The sequence below is a fragment of the Hyposmocoma kahamanoa genome, unplaced genomic scaffold (assembly GCF_003589595.1).
Source record: "Hyposmocoma kahamanoa isolate Upper Pololo Valley unplaced genomic scaffold, ASM358959v1 86, whole genome shotgun sequence".
Taxonomy (NCBI): Eukaryota; Metazoa; Arthropoda; class Insecta; order Lepidoptera; family Cosmopterigidae; genus Hyposmocoma; species Hyposmocoma kahamanoa.
The window spans coordinates 4,739,337-4,766,384 of NW_020654289.1; the positions used below are offsets into that span (position 1 = coordinate 4,739,337).

The 27,048-nt window shown below is 37.7% G+C and overlaps 1 protein-coding gene across 5 annotated transcripts in view; it reads left to right on the forward strand.

Annotated features, from left to right (window-relative positions):
* LOC113234709 (heterogeneous nuclear ribonucleoprotein 27C) overlaps nucleotides 1–27,048 on the forward strand; it is a 54,393-nt gene that overhangs the window by 18,614 nt on the left and 8,731 nt on the right. Inside the window, exons 2-10 of one of the 5 annotated variants that reach the window (XR_003310813.1) lie at nucleotides 6,429–6,632; nucleotides 11,995–12,185; nucleotides 14,873–14,961; nucleotides 16,558–16,775; nucleotides 17,003–17,052; nucleotides 17,109–17,202; nucleotides 17,609–17,698; nucleotides 18,001–18,173; nucleotides 21,260–22,484. Coding sequence is in view for 4 of the 5 variants with exons in the window: in XM_026470154.1 (XP_026325939.1) it covers nucleotides 6,429–6,632; nucleotides 11,995–12,185; nucleotides 14,873–14,961; nucleotides 16,558–16,775; nucleotides 17,003–17,052; nucleotides 17,109–17,202; nucleotides 17,609–17,698; nucleotides 18,001–18,173; nucleotides 22,388–22,539 (1,261 nt within the window). In the remaining variant the exon portion in view is untranslated. Of the gene's footprint in view, nucleotides 1–6,428; nucleotides 6,633–11,994; nucleotides 12,186–14,872; nucleotides 14,962–16,557; nucleotides 16,776–17,002; nucleotides 17,203–17,608; nucleotides 17,699–18,000; nucleotides 18,174–21,259; nucleotides 24,895–27,048 lie in introns of those variants that run through there. The other 4 variants (XM_026470154.1, XM_026470155.1, XM_026470156.1 and 1 more) reach the window with 4 other exon arrangements.

Genomic DNA, 27,048 nt, shown 5'->3' on the forward strand with positions numbered 1-27,048 from the left:
AGAAGAAGGGAAACATCTAGAAGAAGGAAAACACCTAGAAGAAGGAAAACACCTAGAAGAAGAAGAACATCTAGAAGAAGAAAACTACCGGCTGCAATTAAAGAACAAACCTCATCAAAATTTATTCTTGGATTTATTGGTACAAAAAGTCATCAGACCTGTTTCTGTAACAACTAAAGATGAGAATTTAGCAAAAAAGTTGAAGAGTATGTATAGGCAACTAATGACTGCAAATAATTTTAAATGTATACTTGCTCAAAGTAAACTTATTCCTGAAGGTTGTATAGAAAAGCTTTTTTGTTTCTTGGTTGAGAAAGGGTGGATTATCAAGTACGATCCAAAACAATCCATAAAAGATAAGGGTTTTGGTTGGAATTTGGTTGGATCTTTAAAACAAAATCTTTATTATATTAATAGTCCAGACAAAAGACAAAAGCCTTTAAGTTTTTTTTTTGAAGCAAGTAACAGATATATTGATGAAACTGTGGAGAAAGTTTTAGACAATCAATTACAACTAGCAAAAGAAGATACAATTAAAAATATTGTCAGCACTTTGAAAAGATCAAGAAGTTCATTAAAAGCTTTAAAAATTCCTGATGGTATGCTCAAACCTCTCACTGAGCTTTATAGTCAAGGTGAATTTGCAAATATAGAAGAAGTGCATGTCTTTTTTCTAAATGGGTTAGATCAACTTCTCCAATTAGAAGAAAAGAAATGGACGCGAGAAATGCTTTTTAACACTGTAGTAGTAACTGCTATGGCAGTAAGCCAAATAGCTATAGGTACTACTATAGAATTATACTCACTGGGTGTGATGACTTATGTTGGTGCTGCTTTAGTTAATGAAGGTATAAATGATATCTTCTTTGCTGCTGGTGCTCTAAAGTCAGGTTCTTTTAGCTGGGAAGATTATATACAGCAAAAGCTTCATAGCTTAATGTTTTCAGCTGCCACTGTTGGTATAGGAGCTTACTGTTCAAGAGGTGCTGAAGTTTCACGTTTCGGCCGTAAATTAGCCGGACCTGATTTTGAATTAGGTAAGAAAGTAGCAAATATGTCCGGTACTCTACTGATTGATGCTGTAGGTCGCAAAGTAATAGGAAAAGAATTTGTTAAGCGTATTACTTTTAAAGCTATAGAAGGGGTAGCGCTTTGCTTAGCTAATGCAGGGGTTGATACACTCGTTGAAAATTACCTTCAAGCGCTATGTGAAGGTATAGCTTCTGAAATTTTATCAAATATTGAACGAGAGGTTGAAAGTCATAACGTTTCTGTAAGTCTAGAAGAGGCCTGTAAGGTATTAGGAAGAGTAGAAGCGGAAAAAGCTATTGATGATTTGACCACGAGTGTCTTTACTAGACAAGGTTGCTTTGAAGAATTTTTACCTTTTGCAAACAAGATAGCCAGTTGTGTAACTCAAGGAATAGGAGAAGCTGTTAAGAAAAGAAGCAAAACAGATAAGAAGTTGGTATTACCTATTGATGCTATTGGTAAAGTAGTGGTTTGGTCAGAACGTTTCGCTCACATTGCCAATATAACAAGGCTAACTAATAATCTTTTAGATAACTTAGATAATGAAATAAAAAGTAGACTAAATAACCCTAGCATATCAACTCAAAAACGAGTGGTAGAGAATGGCTCTGAGAGCTTTAAAAAAGAAGTAATTGGTCGATGGAAATCATTGCTTCGCGAAAAGGCTGGGCAAATTATAGCACGCCATATTTTGGGCCCTATCTTAAAAGAAGGTGCTAATCATTTGGTTAGATATGTTGGAAAAAAAATGCAAGAAACATATCAATATTGCAAAGAAAGTTGGCATCTTGAGGACTTTGAAGAATTGAAACGGAAGTATCTCGAAAAACTACAGGATGAACAACAATATGATAATACATCACAAACAGAAAACAACATTACAGAAAACTATCATAAAGATTTACTTAAGTTGATGCTTAAAACTAGAAATCCTGACTTGTTCGCAGATATAGTTCGAGAAAATATTCAAATGGATATGACATGTGTTAATGCTTGCACTCGAGTCGTACATAAGATATTAAAAAACGAAGGGATTATGATTCCAGCACTGACGATTATTGTTGAAGGGGATGGTGGCATAAGACAAAGATTTTCATCTACATCAAATGGTGAAGAAGGTATAATTATTCCACTTGAGCTCAACGATAATCATTTCATTGCAAGCAACACATCAGAAAACAACAAAAGTAGTGAATTTGAATCAAAAAAGAATAATTGCTTATATGAAGCTTTATTAAAAGTTATACCTGCGTTAAGACGTATGATAGGACCAGAAGAATTTAGAGCTAAGATAGCTAATTGTATTGAACGTGATGAAGTAATACGGTATCACATTCAGCAAGGCTGGCACCGACTTCCTATATCTCTTGGTGCGGTTGGTGGTAATGTTTTCATTTCTGCACCTACTTGCACAATAAATAAACAATCAGAAAATCAATCACCATATCAACATTCTAATTCCAGAGGCCAATGGAAATTTGATAAAAATAAAGACGTAGATTTACGGGAATGTAAGTTGTTAACAAATGAGGAAACTCATCTACAAATTATTAAAGGTTATGATGAAGCTCTTAATAAAATTAACCAAGCACTTTCTAGTATTAGCAAAAAGCGTATATCTGTTGATAGCGGAAATTTTAAGGCAACAAAGTATGATACAATATTATGCATTACAGGATTCGGTAAAATAGACGTAGCACTATATCCAGTGGAGATGGAAGCTATAGTTCTTGTATGGGTTCCAGATATGAAAGAAAACGTGAGATACACATTAAGAATTAACTTTGATAACCCTGTTGTTGAACCAGATTTACAGGGACCACATGGTCCTCATATTGGGTATGATGTTAGTCGCCATAATAAACGAGCCCCTAAGGGAATTACAGGACATATACTTATAAACCAAAATAAAAGACTTCCTGATCGGAGACGTGGTCGAAATAGTATTGACGATTGTTACTTACATAAGATACCTATAACAAGAGTATTTTTTCCACCCAGTAGGCCTAACACCTATCTAGAAAGAGTTGAGACAGTAGACATAGCTGAAATTAGAGGTCGTTCATACCCAAGCTCAGATTTTTGAGATACAAATTTAAAAAGTACTTTCCTTTGTACGTTTCGATCACGTTAATAGGTATTTCAGTTTGCTTAGTGCTTGATTTTCATTGATATTAAAGCTGATCTTGATCAGACCGAGAATTGGAAATATGGCAATAATTCTTTTAGACACAAAAACCTTAAAGCAGCTGTAGAAGTAATGGAATGCCAGCGAGTGTAGTAAAGGAATTATTTGAAAACGCAATAGATGCTGGAAGTGCAGAAATAGACACCATAATAGAAAGTGGTGGGCATTATCTCATTACTGTCAGTCAGTATAGAAAAGATAGCACTGAAATTATCTAAATTTACATATTCACTCTGGGAACTTAAAAAGATCACAAACGACATAAAGGCCTTAACAACATGTTACGTTTATGCCAAATACGTTTATGATAAAACAATTATTAAATAAATTTTATTTTATGTTCATTTTGTGTTAATTTTTAAACTATTTATTATTATTACCACGAACCTAGTCATTACGTTATTTTAGTAAGTGTACTAACACCATAGTATCATAAAAAAAATGTCTGAATATAAAAAAAATAATACAAGAAATAATACATTTAAAAAATACTTTTATGGTTTGCTTAACATGTTGGTTTTCGGTTTATATAATTATTGACATTTAATAATTAACATTCAATAATCATCTGATTTTGACATAACAAAGATATAATAAATTAATTAAAGAATTAGTTTGTATCACGTTTTTGACATTATGAAACATAATTATAATTTAAGGACATTCGTTAAGATTATTTATTTTTGTCTTTTTTTTTCATTAGGTTTTCCAATTTTGACGAATGAATTATAAATTAAATTAGCTTAACTTCACTATAACAATTATTATGCATTTTTTATTGTAATCATTATGATTTAATTTTTTATATTACTTTTAACATCTTTTTTAATTATAAATAATTAATGACATAGCATACGAAATTAATAATTAATTAAGTTACAGTCACTATAGTTTTTGTATAACAACTTTGTGAATCCACATGAAACTATGAATAAATTTATGATGAATTATGAAATCCTTCATTTTGATAAAAATTCATTCATCATTTTGAAAAAAGGAGGAGGTTCTCAATTCGACTGTGTCCTTTTTTCTTTTTTTTTTCTTGTTTTTTGTATGTATGTTATGCGATAACTCCGCCATTTGTGAACCGATTTTGATGATTCTTATTTTGTTGGAAAGAGGGTACCTCATAAGTGGTCCCATTTAAATTTGAAGAAAATATTCGACCTCTAAGGGTGGTAAACTAGGGGATGAATGACGTTTGAGGTCGTTTTTTTAGTACTCTGTACTGAGGTTAGGTTATTAGTCACAAAGTCACGTCTGTAATTCCCGACTACACTCTGCAGTGCAATTTGCAATCAGAATGTACACAAAGGTAAAAAAAATCTTTTAGAGTTAGATTACAAAAAAAAAAGTGAAGAATTGTGTAAATGTGAAAAAATCAAATGAGAAAAGATTAGTGAAAACCAATCGTATTCTTATTTTGTCATTACGTTGATTACGTCGTAAAACCTCCAATAGTCGTTACCTTAATGTAAAAATATTAAGTTGGGTGAGGCACAAAAAAAAAATTAAATAAAAAAATCTTAACCCGTTCATGGACAGTACTTAAAAAGTACCGCACTCCAAAATGTCGCTACTTTTCTTTGAGCCTAGTATAAGTAGTGCTTATATTGATTTAATTTAACAATTACGCTTTATTATCTACGGCTAATCCCATTAAAATTATTGTATAAAATAAAGTACGACTATTATTAGGAGTGGGATGATTGCCATTGTGTCATATTGAATTCGTATTAAAACATACGTTTTGGAGAATGAAAAATATTTAAAACTTACTTTTGCAGTTAGAAAGTTCAATAGCACTGACATGTACTTGTATCACCTCACAGAAATACATCGGTGTCCACCGTACTGTCCTAATGTAACGTCCACAAATGTATGCGTGTAAATAATTGAATTTTGTCAGTACCTTGTTGATACTTCTCTATGAAGGAGCAGTAGTTGGCAATTGCACAGAAAGCACCTGGAAGTCGTACTATAAGCCCAAAGATGGTTTTTGATATCTATATAGCGAAGCGGGTCACCTCGTACTATCGAATTCTCATATTTAATTCTACGGCAGACGCCGTTAAGGCCACTCCCCACGGCCCGTGGCCCATCTCGCGCCGCGATTTCGCGCAAAAGCGCCGTGGGATGAGGGTCGCCTCTCGCGCTCGTGCTCACCCTTGACGGCCTGTTCGGATCCGCCGTTAGTCGGTAACTTCAAAGCTCTCGATACTCGTCTGTTTCGCGAGCTTGCCCGCACAAATCGACGCGTTTGATTTCACGGGCCGTGGGAATGTACCCTTACTGACTATGAACCGGTTAAGAATGTTAATTGCGGTTTTTGAGTCTTGGACTCACTCATTTAACAATGACCGCAGCTGACGCTTGCAGTTGTTTGTAGTCTCGACTGCATGCATATTAACAGCTGACATGCAGTCCATCCATTAGCAGCCTTGAACTTGGATCTACGAAAGTGAACACCACTATACTTGGCATGATGCACGCAAGAGTAAAGGTAAAGTAAATAAAAAACAAAGACAGTATTCAAGTATAACGGAAATGGAGCGGGACGTATAAAATATCATCGTCGACGATATTTTGCCGTTACCGTCCCGTCCCCGTCCCGTATACTGCGACCTTAACTCCCTTTCATCGCCATTAAGAAAACCCACCTGAGTATAGCTTCTGCGATTTGAAACGGGGAAAAAATTAAATTCAATAAGACAAATATTCTGGAGTAAAAATCTACCGAATGCGGCCCAAAGTACTATTTTATCAGTACCACAGACAGTACCACGACTGGACATCGTGCAAGTGAATTTTACACTATAGTACTTATAGTACCTTATGGTTGCATTTGAATTATTTGATCTTTTGGAGTATGTATTTTATATGCATCGATTTGGGAGAATGACGACTTGGTTAAGTTACATTAAAATGCTAGGAATAACAATAACAAGTAGAAGATTAAAAAGCTTGTTGCGTAATTCTACAAGATAATTGTTTTTAGTATAGGTCAACCATATCGTCGTATATCCTGTGGGTATTTTTATCACTATGGTAGTCCACTGCTGGATATTACAGGAAAAGTGCGTGCGTGCGCCACTATGGCATTCGCGATACAGGGTTTCCCTAGTGCGGGGCTGTGTGTGCGTTAAAAAAAACGGTCCTAATGATGCAAAACAAAATAGTGGACATTAACAGTTTTTATTTGTTACAGAAAACTGTTCGTTGGTGGACTGTCATGGGAGACCTCCCAAGAGAACCTGCAGCGTTATTTCTCCCGCTACGGGGACGTTATCGACTGCGTTGTGATGAAGAACAGCGAGTCTGGTCGGTCCAGGGGTTTTGGCTTCGTAACGTTTGCCGAACCCTCATTGGTGAACGTTGTGCTGCAGAATGGACCGCATCAGCTTGATGGCAGGTAATAAGACAAATAAAAAGTCTGCTTTAATTATTTTTATATAGTTTTTTACCATGTTACATGTGTACTATATATTTTTCTGGACAAAAGTAAGCGTGACCATGAGACATGGTTACGTGTACAAAACATTGGTTTGTTTGAAAAAGCAAGTATACTCGATTTGCATTCAGAAAATACATAGTTTCATTTCCAATGGGTAGTAGTAGCGCAAACCTACGAACTCGATATTTATTCGTTTTTTTTTACTCGTGAACCATTAGAATCTGTCGAAGGTTTCTTAAAATTACTTAACTAAATTAAAACTATTCCCACAAACTTCCCCGAGGAGACCTGTGCTTAGAAGCGGGACTTATATGGGTGGATGACGATGAATTTTACCCAGAATGAAGTGTAGTAGACCTAGAGTGAGAGATAAAGGTATTTTGCGCTGGTAGCCTCAATTTATGTTCCTATCTACCACCGAACCCTGTGGCGCCGCTGTCATGGTCGTGTCACGTAATTGTAGTTTCACCAGCACCCTTAGGCTGCCTTTCCACCAGCGATGTGCGACGTAGCGAGGCGGTTTGGCGAGGAAAAATTCACCAATAGGATTACTTAGCGCAGCTCCGGTGGAAAAGGGTTAGCGAAGCTAAATATTTGTATATACAAAATAGCGAGAGATGTGCTCGAAGAATGTGTGCGAGGGATGCGGGCGAGGAATATGTGCAAAACGGTGTAGGAAACTAGAGCTACTGAAAGTATGACACTAACTGACACTGACACATCGCCACCGCTCACCCCACCACACCATACCCCGCCCGCGCATAGCTGAAAAGAGTCTGTAACGCATCCTCGTACCGTGCCGCTGCACACTCTTTTACGGCCTATCTACCTCGCACAGCTTTGGTGGAAAACATCACACTGTTTCATAGCGCCGCTACACAACCTCCTACCGCCTCGCTACCTCGCACATGTCTGGTGGAAAGGCAGCCTTACCCTTAAAAACCGGAGCGCAATAATGCTCACATCATCAGTATCGCCGTGTTTGTGCGCTCGAATTATTTTGCGTTACTCTAACTATTCCTTTTTATGGGTTCTAAACTTGAGTACACATGTGTACTTCTTTTATTAATGAAGGGAAAGGGGTTACCTATAGCGAGCAATCTTTCTTTTTACCAATATCGTGTTCCACATCGTATGCCGTACGTAATACGTTTAGTCTATATAAGACGTATACATTATATTATTTATAAAAGTTACACTAAATTGAATTTATGTTTTTGTGAGGGTTGTGTTACGTAATACGTAAGAGTACAAACACAAGACTTCTGTAGTAAGCTCGAAAGGCCCCCAGAATATGCTTACTAAATAGAGAATTATTACATTTAGTTCTATAGGAATGGGTGAAAGGTGGATGTTGCAATAAAGGATTGAAGGTTACGCATATAATGTCTCTTTTTGCATTGCTAAGATTTACGCATTTGGACTTATTTTATTATCCTTTATCAGGTTATCACAGAATAATGCAATTCATTTGTAACAATAATGTTTCGACCAGCGCCCATAGCACAAACAGTATACACAATGGATCCTTTGATTGTGCGATAGGGCCACTAAACTTTTCGGCACTGCCTACCGGCTATAGGTATTGTTTCGTAGCACGCGAACGCAGTGCGGAAAACTGTTTAATGGAGTCTTATAAATTAATTTTATTACTTTTATTGAAAATTTGCCTTTTGATCGTAATATACTCGATTTACACTCAGAAATAATTAAAACGACTGTGAAACTTTACAGTGGCGTTATTATATAATTTCTGCTTATTTGGATGACAATATTCCATGGGAGTAATCCGTTTAGTTCTTTTTAACACTCGATGCAAAAAAGGGGAGTTAAAAGCCTTTGTCTCTATATCTGTGTGTAGCATTGTAGCTCCCAAAGGGAAGGATTGAACTCGAAGTTATTTTATTATTGCAAAACTAATTTAATGGGGATAGTTCTTAGCTTTAGCTTTAATGAACAAATTTGTCTACAAAGAGTAACCTCTATCTATAGTTTCTTATTAATTTTTTTCTAGGGAATTTACTTACCTCACGAATGAGTAATGTTTTTATCAATTTGACAATTTCAGTGTAATTTGCTTAGTGCATATTTGCATTTGAATCACAACATCAGTAAAAACAGCATCAAATTCCATTTTCAAGTAATCGGAACTAAAAAAATATTAGGGGTTAAAGTATGAAATTGCCGTTTTATTGCAATAGGTTCTTTGAATTTTCATAGAATCTTCATGGTTTGAGGTTTTCGAATGAAACTTTTTTCAAATGGTTTCTGTGATTTTTTTTTTTAAATTTGAAACATTTGAATATCGACTTTCAATTGTTTTTGTTATTCAATTTAGACAAGAAAGATGGATACTGCGAAAATTCGAGTGATTTTTGAAATACGAGTTCCGACGCGGAACTAACGCGGCAGAAACAGCCCGCAATATCAATGCTGCGTTTGGAGAGGGGTCTACTAATGAACGCACCGTGCGATTTTGGTTTAAACGCTTTCGTGATGGAAATTTCGACTTAAAGAACGAGCCACGAGGAAGACCGCCCACACAGGTGAATAACGATGAATTAAGAGAGATAGTGGAAGCCGATCCTAGTCAAACTACCCAGGAATTAGCGGCATGGTTTAACGTTACCTTACCCACAATATTGACTCACTTGCGTCAAATCAATAAAATAAAAAAATACGAAAAATGGGTGCCTCATGATTTGACTGATCTGCAGAAAGAAACGCGTGTTGAAACTTGTGTTGCCTTGTTGAACCGGTACAGAAATGAAGGAATATTGGATCGAATTGTAACATGTGATGAAAAGTGGATTCTTTATGATAACCGGAAAAGAAAAATGCAACGGCTGACCCCAGGTCAAATGCCACAACAGTGTCCTAAAGCAAAACTTACCAATAAAAAGGTAATGGTAACTGTTTGGTGGTCTGAGCATGGTGTTATTCACTATAGTTTTCTCCGATCTGGTCAAGCAATAACGGCAGATGTCTATTGTGCCGAACTCCGAACCATGTTGACAAAACTAGCAGTAAAACAGCCCCGACTCATGAATCGATCTTCACCATTATTGCTCCACGACAACGCGAGACCTCACACAGCACGAGAAACCATTTTGACCCTTCAGGAACTGCACTTAGAAACCATTCGTCATCCTCCGTATTCACCAGACCTTGCTCCAACGGACTACCATTTTTTTCGTGATTTGGACAATTATCTATCTACGTGACAAGAAGTTTTCTTCCCAGGAGGCAGTACAAAATGCTTTCACACAGTTTGTGCAGTCTAGATCGTCGGAGTTCTATCGCAAAGGCATTAATAACCTTCCCATTAGATGGCAGCAATGTATAGATAATAATGGCAACTATTTTGATTAAATAAATTTGTTAAAAATTTAAAAAATAAACAATTTAGATTTTCAGTACAAATCGGCAATTTCATACTTTAACCCCTATTATTACACAAAGCAATTTCTACGACTATCTTTGGCAAAATTGATTTGTTTCGCATCAAGCGTAGGGGGAATCCCCCGGACAGCACATAGTGCCGGACAGATCACGTCCAAACATGCAATAATGCTCTCATTTGCTCTCGTTTATAAAAAGACGTTAAACTTAATGGAAAGAAACCCCCTGCGGCGTGTGAGGCCTTAGTTTCGATTGATACGATTTACAGATGACATTTGGCACATTTCGCGCGGAAATCAGTTGCATCGACTAATATTGGAAACGTCATAAATTACTATTTCGAGAGAATACATTGCGTGTATTGCTTTTTCTTTTATCATTGGTAAGTACATTTTACATTCAAATACTTTTGTGGCAAATATATTAATAAACGTTATAGAAATCGAATTTTACTTAGGTATGGTGTGTCCCTACGTTCGGACAATATCTGATTCCCTAGTATCGGACAAGTATATTTTTACCCATACAAATTCTCTAGTAGGGAGATAATTTTATTTTGACAAAATGTTCTATGCTATATAATTTGCTTCACTACCAGATGCTGCTACAGAGAACAAACAAGGAAACGTCGAGCTGAAAAAAGTGAAATTTTGACTGATTCGCCATACAAATGTTTAGAAGAAAAATAAAATGTAAAATAAAATAAAAGAAGAAGGTAATCGCAAAATGAAAAATGCGAAGGACATATGAAAAATAAAGAAAACAAAAATAGAACCGGTTGAAAAACAGCCAGAGAAGTACTACTGTGTTGTTTGTTGCGAAGACTACGAAGAAGACTGGATTCAGTGTGGCTTATGTAAAGAATGGGCACATGAAACTTGCGCGTATTCCACAGTGCTCAGATTTAATTTTTATTATTATTATTTTTTTTATTTGAAATTGTTTTCACTAAATTCAATTATTGTTTGTGTTGATTTATCGAAAGTCTATAATGGCCGAGTTTCTTAAAATTATATACACATGTTAGATTATATTATTTTAAATAATAAGTACATCATGTTTCAGTATATTTGCTGTATCTAAGTTTTTATTTCTAGCGGTACTATCCGGTATTAGGGGTTTGAATTAATACTAGTCCGGTACTAGCTGCCAGTTTTCAATGATACCAAAAACAAGACCAATGATTAGTTTCTTTTTCTAGTTGTTAAAATTGTTCTATAGTTATTTATGTTGATTTATTTGAATGTCTAATATGATTGTGTATGTCAAAATGTTACGTGTTGTAATAAAACATGATCTGAATTTGTTTAATTGCTGCAAAACCTTAAGTGTCCGGTACTCGGGGGACTATAATCGGGAGAAAATAATGTAATCATTTTAATAGGGGTATTAAAATGATTAAATTATTTTCTACACTATTTGGAATCGGACGCTGCTCAGGACTGTACTTAATTATTTTCTTGGAATCTTGATTATCTTTATTAATATCACATTGCGCTGTCGGTACTGATAAAGAACTACATTATTATGTGTTAATTAATGTGTTCAGATAGTGTTCCATTACACCTATAAATAAGTAAAGACTAAAAGGTCTAAAATTACTTTTTTAATTACTTCAACAACGGACATATAAAAAAGATACGGCCATATTTTTTATGTGTATGTTTGCAAGCCCATTTCTTTGGGCCACCTGTAGCCTAAGAAGCTTGATGGATTTTGGTAGATTCGACTTTATACTATGCCCAAAAACGAACATGGCGAACGTTACGCGGTGTTTTATCTATCATTTTTTTAAGTCTAGTTTTATGAACAATAATATTGCTGGGTTTTTGTTGTACTTTACTTTTATAATTCAAATAAGTAAAAATCTAATAAAAATGTATACGCCAAAAAGTACATATAACTCATTTCTACACAGAACCATCGACCCGAAGCCGTGCAATCCGCGCACGTTGCAGAAGCCGAAACGCGGCGGTGGATACCCCAAGGTCTTCCTGGGAGGTTTACCGTCCAACGTTACCGAGACCGATTTGAGGGTGTTCTTCGGTCGCTATGGCAAGGTCATGGAAGTCGTAATCATGTACGACCAGGAGAAGAAGAAATCCAGAGGTAAGACTATTATTTCTCTATCTCGATTCCTCGTACTATGACTCGTCACTTAAAGAGACATCACAGACAGTCACGTCAGTGCTTTTTGTGATGAATAAGTCGTGCAAATGATAGCTGTCTTTATTCACGCGCATATTATTTAACTATTAAATGCGCAATTTAGCATAACGTATTTTTAGATTAAAATATAGATATTGGAATACGTAGGTTAATTTATAAGTTAAAATACAATCTTCTTATCGTTAAACTCTGACATACGTAGTTAAGATCTCTGCGAAATACAGTCGGCGTCTAAATGAAATAAAGTTCAAAATTTAATAATAAACGAATATCCCCGACTAATCCTTCTCTTTAGAGGTATCCAAAAAAGAATTCCATATTAATTTTTAGCGTGATGATGTACGTACTGTTTTAATTAAATAAATAAATAACGCACACACTCAACATAGCCCCGCACTAGGGAAACCCTGTGTCGCGGGTGCCATGGACACACACTTAGACAACCACAAATTACACCCAAACTCACGAGAGAAATAATTGTAGGCCATACAAATATTTCTCCCGGCCCGGGAATCGAACCTGGGACCTCTGCGTGGCAGTCCGGTATGGTAACCGTTCGGCCACGGAGGCAGTTATTTTTTTAGCAATTAATTTTATAGTTTCTGACTAATTGTGTGCAATCAAACGTGCACCGTAGATCTATTGCAATAGAAATAGATTTACGTGAAATGTTCAGATTATTTCTGATTAGAAATAAAATCTTAATATTCACATACTACAAGCTGTCAATATAAAATTCAGTAGTGTTGCGGTAGTTTTAGCATTATTAAAGTTGGCTTTAGAGGTTTCCTCAATATAAAAATTAACTCGTATAATCTGAAAGCAATAATCACTACACTTATTAGTGTCAATTCGTTAGCGTAATAATTGAAACTAAATATCCTACAAATAAAACTCGTGAGCAGTTCATGGCAGTCAAGACCTCATTGGGCCATTCTCCATCCACATCCAGGCAGTGCCCACGGCTTTCCTGCTGTTGGTACGTTCAGATGTTTGTGGGACAACAATGCTTGTCAGCATATACTCTCTGTTCCTATGGACTGTGGAGTCTACAAGATTTGCTACAGTTACCTTTATCAGTACAATAATAATTTATCCCGTGATTTGCGGCTTGCTAGTAAATAGTCTTATAAACGTACAATAAAATACCTAGCTGTTCGTTTTTTAAATACTATACGCTGAACAAGAGCAGCCAATCAAAGAACTCGAAGAATAGATAACACTACTGTACAAATATTATAAGTAACATCCGTTGATATATTTATTTACAATTTGATAATATAATTTTATATTTATAATGGTCATTAATATGAGTAAAATATACTTATATGGCATTGAACAAAGGAAATTGAAGAAAAGACAAAATTGTAACTAACTTAGACGATGACGTTAGAGCAATGGACATCTAAATGACGCCTATTCGATTCTCGCCTTGAAAACTGGATTGATTGTATGAATGTAATTTGTCTATAGTCTTTTTTGAAGGTTGAGTAAAATGACAGTTCGTTGAGCAAAAGTGTTGCCCGCTTGCAAGCAACTAGAGATTGCAATCGATAAATATTATATCGACTTATCGTCGCTATACTGTGAAAACCAATTATCTGGAATTTACACACAAAATGACTTAATTTAGGATAACGCGTCAAAATTGCTGTAAAATGCGAACATTTTCAAATTTGAGTAAAACATAAAATGTGGAATCATCCGTTACGAATTAACGTGGGATGACATTTGTGAAAATAAAACAATTTTTGGCATAGTGAATTTTTAATTGCATTTCTTTCAGTCTATATTTTGTGAAATAATTGTTTTTACCAGTATAACGGCATTATGTTGGTTACGCTTATGAAATAAATAGTGAAATTTGTTTCATTTCAATCACTGTTCCATTTGAATCACTGTTGTTTCGTTTGAATCCTGTTGGCCCATTATTCATCCAACTGCGGGGCACAGGTTCATTTGAATTGTCATCTTTTGTATTCTATTAATAATACAAAGGGAAACATAATATTAAAGTTTTCCATTTTAATTCAATGTAGATAATCAAATCCGCCTGGTTTTACTAAAATGCATATGAAAAAAAAAATTCGATACCTGTAAGCTATCGGACAAAACAAGAATCAAGAAGGCAATAACGCAATTCGATGCCTTACTCTCTCAAACGCGTATCTTATAAAGAGTGATTATACAGGAGATGGCAAAACTTTATATTTATTTTAAATTTCATATCAAGGGATTTGGATCCATTACTTAGGTAAAAGCCAGTTTGTGAATATGAAGGAAATGTGATGTGAAATCTGCCTGCAAAATTTGTATATACAATCCATTTCTTGCCGTTTCAGTAACTTTGTGCTTTAAGATATGAGCTTGAGAAAGTAAGGCGACGTATTAGTAATTATTAGGACTTCGTAACATTCGCAATTCAGACATTTTTGCAATTTTTCCTTTTACAATCTATCGACAAAACTGTCGACAATAACTACATGACTATTTAAAATTGTATGAGAACTGGCAATGTCATTTTACTTAAAAAGGACTGTATTCCAACAATTCAATTTAGAACATCATTCTTATGATTGAACAGTTGATTAAACTCGCATAGTTAAAATCATATTATATTCCCTTAGGTTTCGGCTTCCTGTCCTTCGAAGATGAGATCTCCGTGGAAAGAGTCACCCAAGAGCACTTCATCAACCTCAATGGCAAGCAGGTATGTGTATGTTTAACCTTTTTTCTAAACCTTATTAATTAACACTGATATTGATATAATATAAGAGTATTTTATAAGGGGTTAAGAAGAATTGAGGAAATGAAAGTTCTGTAATACTCGTACTACTACATACGCAGCTTGTGGCGAATTCTGTAAAAAAGACTACGTGTTATACACATAAGTACCGGTACATTTAGCGGACAAATAAGTGAGAATATAAAATAGTATTATTTTTTTATATATATGTAAGAATTACGCATAAAGTAGTAATTCAATCAACATCTTTTAACATTGATTCGGTACAGCCATCCTCAACTTTTATTTAAAAAAAAGATAAAAATAACTAGAGAAACCCTTTATCGCGGGTACCATAGACACACACATAGACAACCGCAAACAATACCCAAACTCACAAGAGAAATAAATGTAGGTCATACACATATTTCTCCCGGCCTGGAAATCGAACCCAGGACCTCTGTGTGGCAGCCCAACCTGGTAACTGTTCTGCCACGGAGCAGCGGATACAGTGGAAACAGCCAAAAATTTAAAAATTGTAACAGTTTAACATTGATTAAGTTAAACTTTAAGAAATTAAAAAACTTTTCAACTAAAGTTTCAAAATGTACAGAAAGCAAAATCAACCACGAATTGAACACTTATTTGCGTCAGCGCTTGTTATTGGAACTAAATATCGCCTTGACGTCGAGTTGCGGACACCAGCCCGTTACACGAAGTACCAAGTAACTATCCATAAATAAAATTCATGTGCAGTTCACTGCTTTTCAGCCACAATCCCGAGTAGTTTCTGAATAATCCACATCCAGGCAGTGCCCTCAGCTTTCCTGCTGTTGGTACGTTCAGATGTTTGTGGGACATCGACGCTTATCAGCATATACTCTCTGTGCCTTTGGACTGTGGAGTCTACAAGATTCGCTACAGTTGCCTTTTATTAGGGCAATTATACCGTAAATTTTTACTTTTTTTTTTTTTTTCACTTGCGGCGTGCTAGTGAACAATCTTAAAAACGAGTTATTTTCTTTCTCTGATTTAAATAATTGTTTTTATTGAAATTATCAAAGAGATACAAAATACACCGATAGTCGTAAATAACATTAAGAAATTACAAATTACATGGTTCAGTGCCATCTGCCACACTCGTCAAAAAGCTCGCCCCTGACTGATCCTTGCTGTATGGCAATGGACAATCTTTACACCAACGGGTTGGTCAACCCGGCGCGGGAGTCACCTCCACTCTCTTTTAGCCGTTGCCCGATTTCCGCAACAAACTTTTTCGCATCGCTACCCCTACAACCCGCCGTCTCAACAGGAAGCGGTACGACAATGTAGCGACTTTCCAAATCTCGATATTTGTCTCGTTTCTTGCGAGCAGCTGCAAATGTGCTAACACATGTCGCATCCGACAGGACGAAAGAAAACGAGAAACGAGTGTGGAGGTGTCGTCTGTTTAAAATATGTGCTATGTAAAAAGGAAACATAGAAAGTTGTAATTGAATTAAATATTAGTACAAACGACAACGCAATAGTATATAGTTCAAGCATAGCCATGGACTCGCCAAGAAATGCAACATTAAAAACTAACAGGTGGAGATCAAGCGTGCTGAGCCCCGAGACGGTTCCGGTAAGATGGGCACCGGCGGCGGCGGCATGGGCGGCGGCGGGATGAACGCACCCGGCGACCAACCCGCGGCCGGTCAGTGGGGTCCCCCGGCACCTGCCATCAATATCATGCAAGGCCACAATGGCCAGATGGGGGGCCCTCCTATCAACATGCCTATGGCTGGGCCTAATATCATGCAAGGGTGAGTTTCGTGGTCGTTTCTAACTATAGGATAGGATTTCTGATGTAAATATTATTTCAAGGGTTTCAAGAGAAATGTGTATGATGCACGGAACAGTACAAGCAAGGGAGAAATCAAAAAACCAAAAGATAACTACAGCCTCTACGACACATGTGTTTCTTATAGTAGTTTGAAGATGACGGGATAAATATGTCCGGGACGGTGAGTAACGTTTGATGCCGCTGCAGGTACCAGGGCTGGGGCACGTCTCCCGGGCAGACGTCGTACGCGGGGTACGGCGCGGCGGGCGCGGGCGCGGGCCCCGGCAACTACCAGGGCTGGGGCGCGCCGCCCGCGCCGCAGGCGCCGCCGCACGCGCCCGCCTGGCCCGCGACCAACAACTACGCGCAGCACACGCAGCCGCCCGCGCAGGGATACTCCAGCTACGGTAACTATCTCGCGCGCCACTCGCCGCGGCATTCCCCTTTCATCTAATAGATGCAACGGGATGACGCCGCTCCCACACGACAATCACATGCTTTTTTTCTTAACACCTCGTCACATTTGGGTAGGGCAAAAGATACATCGAAGCAGTACAATCGTTAAAAACTCAAGTTCACGTAAACCACAAAATACAAGACCAGTAGAAAATTTAGGGCACAAGCCAAACCCGCCGTTCGTGGAACGTTACATCTAAATTACATTCGATATCGGCCGACGACTGTAGATATACAACTGTAATGCATTAGTCCAATTGCGACTCTCACAAAACTACAAAACGTGACACGTGACACGTTTCACAAGATAGTTTTTGAGTGAAATAGGTGTTAGCGTCATGGTATTGTGCATTGCAGCCAACTACAGCTCGGCGCCAGCGGGCGCGTCGGCCGGCGGCAGCTGGACCAACTGGAACATGCCGCAGAACTCGAACTCTACTGGCTCCGGTTAGTATTTTTTGCTGCTTAACTACTCGCCACCGCCACTTGTAACAATTCCATAATTATAAACAATTGTGGTGTGAGAGTAACGCATTTAGGAAAGTCGTATAGGTAGATTTTAAACGAGCACATACGGCTCCAATACCAAGGTTTAGGAATTTAGAACACGTAATCGTCGATGACGTTCGGGCAAACTAGGTTGTATAGTACTGTCGATTACAAAATTGCTAACATTACGAGCTTTGAAGGCGTCGCTCAGGCCGACTAGCGCTGCGTTGAAGCATCACGTGACGGGAGTGTGTGCGCAGGCTCGTACGTGCCGCTGTCGGAGGGCGGCGAGATGTACGGGCGCGGCGCGGGCGGCGGAGGCGGCGGCGCGCCCAACCTGGGCGGCGCTCTCTCGTCCGCCGCGCTCTCCAAGTCCTCCTCCGCGGACTACTCCAACTACCAGCAGTACCCGCCCGCCTACCAGCAGGACCAGGTAGGTCGCCCGTGCTAGTCGCAGCACGCCCACACCCAAGTTCGCGTCGCCTCGTAAATATCTCGACCACAGGTGCAGCGCTATTTTGTTACTGCGATCGGGATATTTGCCGCGACTTGTACTACCGCTTTGCAAATTTCGATATACATACCCTGTGGACTGTGTAAGACAACAGTAGTTTAATGTAGAACTTTCACCATTTACCCCCTCAATTTGAGATTAATGTCTAATGATGACGATCGCTGTTGTCTTCATTCACTTTTTCACCTTTACAAACGCGACTAACTGAGTCAGCATTGAAAATTTATACAGATATTGAAATAACTTATCGAAGCAAATTTACCGACGTAGACAAATCTCGTAATATTGCGGATTCGTCAATTCTGATTCAATGTTAATTTAACATAAGCTTGACTGCTTGATATATTTTTCCCATTGCATATCATACCTCATTAGAAAACGCATCTGCAAAAAGCTTGAGATAGTTAAAATTTAAATAAACAAATAATAAATAACATTTGAACACAAACCTTTAAATATTACGTAACTTTCCAACTCTTGAACATAAAGTGACAATCTATGAATCGAGTGTTAAGATGCGCATTCTAAAACGCGCTTTATACATATTAATTTATAACAAAGTAGAACTTCCTCTTGAATGTTAACATAGCGACATTGAAGGGCAAGTGCACACTTATACTCTCTTATAATATGTTATATTGTATGACATTGACAATAGAGAACCCATAACAGAACTTATTACAAATGCTAATTTATTTATTATTTTGACCGATTTTAAACTCTATCGTCAATGCCGATAAACAAACACGGTGGCTACTTGCCCTACTAATAGACGAGTTTTCAAATAAAAGTTTAATTAACAACAACTTTTGTCAATGTCGAAACAATACGTATGGTAAATTAATTCATGCCATAAAAACGTGTTGCGGTCACAATACGCTATTAAGACAAGGTTAGATTCCACAAATTAATAACGGCATAACCAGTGACATTTTCACCATAGTCATAATAAAATTCTAAATCTCGCCTTACGGTTGAATTAGCCACACATGTTTCTCAATCAATTTGCTAAGCTGTACCAGTAGTTAATAAACATGGAGCAAAAGTCACTACATATTGAACGTTAAGATACCTCGCGTCGACGAATAGCTGTATAAAGAGTTGAATGACTTCCCAAAATCGTCCACGCGAACGGTTCTTAGCATTTTACTGTTATTATAATCATGTTTCTGAACATTTGATGAATATCATTCGTACTATTCATTGCTCGGTTACAAACCAGAATGGACTCGAGTTTGCGTACTCAATGCCAAAAATTTGTTTTAAGTAATTTCGGATGTTCATAGATATGTCCTCTACCTAGCATGTGCTATCTGGTGTCGGTTTTTTTTTTGCATACCTACATTACCATTTTATGCAAAAATACATTTCGATCATTCGTATTGTGATACGATTTTGGTCCTAAGAAATGTATTTTTCTCATTCGTGCTTGCTTTTTGAAAGCTACTTTCTATGACCTCGCAGTACGTGTTTCAGTTAAACATTGTTCCAAGTGCATTGACTTCACTGTTCAGTCTTGTTCAAAAATACTGATACATTTATCCTTTAATAGAATTCCATTGCCCGTCATAGTGGCTCACGAGTATTACGTCAGCCCACGCGTTTTTTTAACCTTTTGGTTCTCACACCGTTTAAGTCACAGTACAAAAAATAATCACATGCTTCATCAATTCCAGACCTCATTGAACATCATTTACAGTTCGTATTTTAATAATATAAATTTTATAGTCTCTTGTGCGCTTCAAACTTTAGACTTAAAAACGTAAAGACATTATAATTGCAAATGTATAATTGAAACACTCTGTCACGGGTTCGATGCGTGAGAATTGTAATGCTGCATTTTCGTAATGGCGGACAAATGTTAATAAGTTCTATTAACATTTCGTTCGTTTTGTGTGATCATTTGAATGTTGAATCGAAATATAATATTTTTCAAATTACTCTTTCAGTAACTTTAAAAAGTCCTATCAAAATTATGAAATTGTTTTCCTTTCAATATTCCATTAAATCTCAAACAATCTATTACTATGTCTTGGATGATTTGTGACGATTTTTTTAATTGACTTTTGTTTTGCAAATATTCTCCAGGGCATAGCTTTTAGCGCTCATACCAACCTATGTTATGTGCGTAATGTGTATTTTGCAAAAGTACAGCCAAGTTGATTCCTTGTGTTATTTTGCTGTTTCCTTTGGGGCTTGCTTCCTTACCTTGTCCCGTTTCACCCTTACGCTTTTATCTTTCATTTCGTCCCGCATCTTCCTTCATTTGTTTGGCGTGTTTCTGGTATGTATGAGCGCATGATTGGCTCGTGAATATATTATTATACCTTCGATTTCTAAAGTGTGAAAATGTCGAGTGAAGAAAGATCGTGTGAATTTGTTGGTTTTCCTCGTAGCTCAATTTGGTTGTACTTGCCATCTGGTTGTTTGCGATAATTGGATGAAAGTTCGAATGGTGTCACGTTTGGTGAGTGAGTGAAATTCAGCGAAATATCGCGTCTCCGAATGCAAACATACAATGTACCGACCGAAGAGCAGCATGAATATATTTAGAGCCATTAGTTTGCCTCCCCTGCATCTGTGTGCTGTGTTCCAATACAATGCTTGTTTGTTCATATCTTACGCGGAGATAATGACATCCACTTCTCTGCATGTTTTCAGTGTCGAGAGTAAATGTGCGATGTCTTTTTGATTTTACGAGCTATGCTGCGGTCTCTATCGTATCGAGCGATATTGACGTCCTCCCTTGCCGTCGATCGCACCGCTATCCATAGTGAAAAATCAAGAAGATTAGTGATTCAAGTTTCGCTGAAGGTCTCTCATCACCGCCCTCCCCTTTCCTTTAATCCTTCTCCCGCTTTCCCACCCCCTCCGCTCGATTCATCTCTCCCGGGGTATCACACGCTTGGTCCATCTTCACGCTCTGTGCTACTTACCTAAATACCATACTGCTAGATCCGACTTTGGCGAGTGGGACTTTATGTCGTGTACTTCTTCTTTTCCAGTTGGTCGATCAGGGCCCACAAGAGTGGCTCCTCCCGAAAGACAATTAGAGATAAGGGCGGGTTCGGGTGAGGGTCTGTCGCGAAACTCTGGGGATTTCTCACTATGGACGGTTCGATTAACGCGACGATAGCGCGCTCATCAATAAGGCATCGCACCGCTCTAGATATAAGCTTACTAGTTACATTCGATATTCATATTGCATTTGTAGCCGTGCGAGATGATTCAACCAACTTGTCTCATCTCAACACTTGTAAATTGGCATTTAAAGTACAAATTAGTAAAATTCGGATTTTCTCATATTGTTACAGGTTCATTAATAGTTAATTTTATCGATAAAAATAATATTAAGAGCTGTACTTTAAGTGTTCAGAGATAAAATTCGATTATTCTGTTAAATGTAATGAGAGAACAATATTTACAAGATTATTGTGTCAAAACATCATGGAGGCATCGCTGAGCGTAGACATTGACTATCTAATCATGTTTGGAAATTAATAAATATTTTATTGGACAATTTACGCAAGACCTCATTTCGATCCTCCATGACGGCAACGGACACGCCGAAGCCGAAGCCTCTGTTTTGTTTAGGTTCTAGAAATTTCTATTTTTGTACTCCAATTTTGAAATCTTTCAAAGCACCGACTCCCATTAGTAATAGACGTCAGAGGCTTCAGCTCCATGCGTCCTCTAGACCGGCACCCGCCGGGTGTGGGCATAAGACTAAATAATTACTTAGACGTGACACTCGGCCGACGTTGCAGTCGACAGTCACGTGAATAATCACTGTACCATCTAGCGCGAATTCGACTTAAACGCGCGCCTGGTAACTAGGCGATGACGGCCGGAGTTTATTTTTCATACTTGCTGACGCTTTTAGCCGTAGACCCCTCTCCATAGATGTACTGTTCGAGTGTAGTCGCTCCTTTTCCGGCACGCTAATCGTCATGGTTACCCGGCATCGTCTTCCGTGACCCGCGGCACAGTATCGCACGAGAACTGCGTGTAGTAGAAGCGTCGTGAGTGTACGGGCGCGGTGCGACCGGCGGTCGCAGTGTGACGTCTAGGTATCGTATTTAGTGTTAGTGGGTCCTGCGATCGGTGTATGGTAACGTGTGCGGGCTGGCTAGGGCTCGTCGTACGGCGGCGGCGGGTCTCGCGCGTACGGCGGCAGCGAGTACCACGGGTCGGGCGGCGCGCCCGCCGCGCCCGCCGCGCAGCCTCCAGGTGTGCACGCGCATCCGCACCACGCGCCCAAACACTTCGCCGCCAACGACTTTAACAAGGAGTGGCCCGCCGCCTAAGCGCCGCCACTCACCCGCCACTCACCCGCTCACCGCTCATCCCAACGCCCACTCGCCCCCACTCGCCCACTTCGTGCCGCCCTAAGGCCGCGCGTCTTCTCCGCTCCGCTCTTACTTGGATTCAGTTCGATGTCTCTCACTAACCTCTTCGGCGACTGGAATTTTGCGAACGTTTGCAATGCGGGCTTTACTTGATATTCAGTACGTCTCGTGGAGAAACTAGCGTCGCATTTCTGACAGTGCTTTTGATGGAAAGCCTCGCTTGGCGACACCTATATCGCGCATAGCAATAATTACACTTGTATAACATATTATTATGCAAGGGAGAGGGCGCGCAGTCGAACGGCCAGCAGGCCCAACACGAACAAATCGACTACACAAATCGAACTTGGCGCATTGTTAATGTGAACACGAGAGTAGGGATGCGAAAGGATGTTGACAGAACTCTGACTTAGTTTCCCCCTGTAACAAGCAAACGTACCTATCTTGTCGCTATTCTACTAGGAACTTAGCCGTTACAAAGCGTCAATATTTCAATGTTGACGAAATAAATAAATAAAATGAAATACGACGGTATGTAAAATTTAACAATGCAAGTTAATCGACTTTATAAAAGTTTGAATATTATCATAGAAAAATGCATGCAATTTTCAAAAACTTAAATATTTTTAAATACATTTATTGCAACTGCATTAACACAAACCCACACGCGTAATTAAGGACGTTAATTTTAATTCTTAAAATTATAAAATAGTTTTTAATCAGGCTTTAGGTGTTACATTCTTGAGCTTGTCTACTAACTCGATAAGCATTGCTCCGTTTCCCTTGGAACGTGCGATTGACAATTAGCTGTCTCTGAACGCTATAATGATATAAAGTCTCTTTCAACTTTGAAGGTGCGTCTTAACACACTCGCTCGAGGCGCATCCCTTTTTATCTTCATATATCACTTCCCCTGAAGTTTTCGCGACCCCTGTCAAAGCTGAAGGACGCCGAGTTTATGTGTACGCTTGTACACTTTTTTACTTTGCTTTTAATAATCTTTTTTTGGATGTGGGCTTTTTCGTAGAGGTTATTATTTCTTTTTTCAGATTGTCCATTTATTTTGTGAGTTTTTAAAATGATTTCTTTTAATAAAAAGTAAATATTGATATCGTTGGATGGGATCTCACTATTCGTATAGTGGTGATGTTGCGAGCAAGCGTTGTCCCGCCGGGCGGAGGCGGCCCGCCTGCGCGCGTGACGTACATTTGACAGACACTGTTAAACAAGGCCAATTTAGGGAAGATGACCTAAACAACTTAACTTAAGCTAATAACTTGTATAAATATTTGGTATATATATCGGTATGTATGATTAATATTAGAATTTTGGTTATTTACCACCCACTAGACTTAGGAAAACGGTAGGGATGTAATGAAATATAATTATGTGTTAATATTTAACAATACATAGTATGACTGAACGTGATTTTAAAATTTTAATTTTTTTTATCCCGTTTTTAAAAGGGGAACAATTCTGTATAAATATCGTAATTTTAATTTGTTTTCTAATATGCATTTTAGTTTTTTTATCGCAGTTTAAGTTGATATGGAATTTATACTTTAATGAATTAAATTTACCTGCCAAATTGTTAACGAGCAAACGATATGGTATATGTTAAGAGGAAGCTCAAGCATTTAGGATATAGATGTCGGTCTCAGAGCCGCTGGCCCCGTGCCCCGCGGCCGACTGGCGCACCCTTCGCGCGGACACATGTACATACATATATATACTTGTGTGTAAAGCATAATTTTAATCAATTCTCTCGTCACATAGTTATAAAGTTTTAATTTATGTGATTGCCAAATATTTTTAAAAACTGTATAGAGCTTTCGACGGCCGCTAACGGCCCGTATGTTAGTCGTATCATAATATGGACCCGACGCGGCCGCCGGCGCCCGCCCGCCGCGCTCCGTTACAAAGTGAGTTATAATTTAAAATAACATTGTTAGATTAAATTTAATGTTAGTCCTTTACTGTACTATATCGTTCAATCATTTGACCGATCGACTGATTAAAATTTTAGTAATAAGCTAAGTAATTAGTGGGGCGCTGGAGAGCGCGCGACGGCGGTGCCGCGCAGAGCATTATTTGTTGTAATTATCTTAGAGTTTACTACTACTGATAGACTGCCCGCTCGCGCCGGGGTTGTTCCTTTAATTTTAAATACATAGATCCGCGGCCGCGACGCAGTGCGCGCGCGCCGCGTCGCTCGGTAAGATTTGTTATAAATGTTTTTAATAGACAAATTGTTGATGACATTGAATGCATAATTTGATCGTTTAGAATAGGGTTATTTAAGATCGCTCCATAAGTAAAGAATAATTTATCTATTGAAGAATATCGTGAGTTGTATAAGCAAATTATAAGTGACGCGGTCCGGGTGCGATGGGTGCGCAGTCCCAAATTACGGTAAAACATAGTAAAGCCTTGCTTGTGATGTTCAAAGTGGACGCGCAAGTGTTATAGCTCTAACACTCGACTGAGACACGATCAGTAAGTAGGATTTGAAACTCGTACCTTAATAGCAATATATTGAAGTAATAATGTTAACTAAATGACTTCGGTGCCTAACTGCCCACTAGGTTACGTAAAGTTGTGCTTCTTACGGCTTCGTTTACTCTGTTCCTATGTTAGTTAGGTTAATTTGTCGTATTCATTCCTCGGTAAATATACTCTCAGATAAGTTCGTTTCGGTCGTACGCTCATCTCGCTTTAATACACATTTTTCACTCTTGACTAACCCGTGTCACCTTGTATGTATAATTCGCGCGTTGCTCTGCGATGTTCGGTTCGCATTTTGGCTCATCACTTCGGTTATAATTACTTACTGTAAGTTAATGTACATCCACCGATAAGAGAAATTGTTCACGTCTGTTTAATATTAGGAAACGATGCCTTACAAAAAAGTTAAGTAAATAGAGATGATTTATATTATATTATTTTCAGTGATATCGATTAGCACTAAGGTGTTAGATAATGGGCATGTCCCCACTCACAAACCTTCGGAACAATTTAAGAACTTAGTTTGTAATGAACCAACGTGGCAATCTTCTAATTAACATAAAGAGTATAATTTATTTAAATAAAGTATAATATGTATTAGAAATTTTAGATTTACTGAAACATTAAACTTAGTGCAAATTATTGTGAAAATCAATTGAGACTATTTATATGGGTTTTTAATTATTATTATATAGGAGAAGAGCATAAAATATTCGATGAATTTATTAATTAAAAATAGTTAGCGAAATACAAATACGGTAAGACTCGTTAGAGGCTCGTCTGTCAAATGTACTATTCACGGGAGCAGGGGGCGCTCACCCCGCCTCTGTCGCGGCTTCCCCTTCCCGTACCCACTCACGGACCTACCCCCTTTATTATAAAACTATCACATGATCGTATATTAATTTCACAAACGTCTTCTCCCAACCGTAGAACAGAATATAAACAAACCGTGAGTGACACGACACATGCATCCTCTGCATTTTAATATTACACTGAGTAATATTGACGTAAGAATATTTACTGTATCGTAATAATAATGTTTATGGAATAATATTTTAATCATGGCTTAACTGTAGTACTGTTGTGTAGTTAACCTTTCGACTCTTGTTTGTATTACTTTATATTATAGTGTACGCGGTTTTTATATGTGTATGTTTATTCAAGTAGTATATAAAGGAAACATGTTTGTGTAAAAGTGTATTTTGGTATTGGATAAATAAACCTAGCCGCACATAGCACGGTCACGTGGCGTGCTGACATATTAATGATCGTAATTGACTAATTATACAAGCACCTTAGTGTTAAATTTAGACTAGCCGGATACTCTTTTTAAGTTTGTTTTCTACTCGTCCTTTGAATCAGTTCATTTGCATTTACCGTCGGCGCCCAAAAGTCGATATTACTGTAGTTTTTTCGAAACTTATTTTAAAATCAATGCAGGTATTATTAATAAAAAAACCTCATATTTATATTAGAATTTAATAATAAGTAATTATTGATCCCATTTTATCGTAAAATAAATTGCACGGGCTTTACAGTTAATTATAACATTAATTATTATAAAACTTAGGACAAGTTGTTATTTATTTCTGTTTTAATTAAAATTTTGATGTTGATTATTTTTTAAACTATTTTTTTTCTTTGTAGTGGATTTAAAGTACATAATTCTCGATTGATTAGATTACAAAATTAGGTGAACTATCGACTGATGTACAATATTTATAAAGTAATGTTTACTTACGGCAGTATATAAGTTTACTTTACTACACCCCCTACGGGGCGCTGTATTTATACAGACTTGTATTAATTTCCTAAAATGTAATTATTTGGAAGCGGTGACCGCGACCGCGACCGAGCCACAAACTAAGCATGTTATGATTGTAAGACTATTATCTAGATTTGTTATAATCTTATAATATGTAAACTATTATACTTAG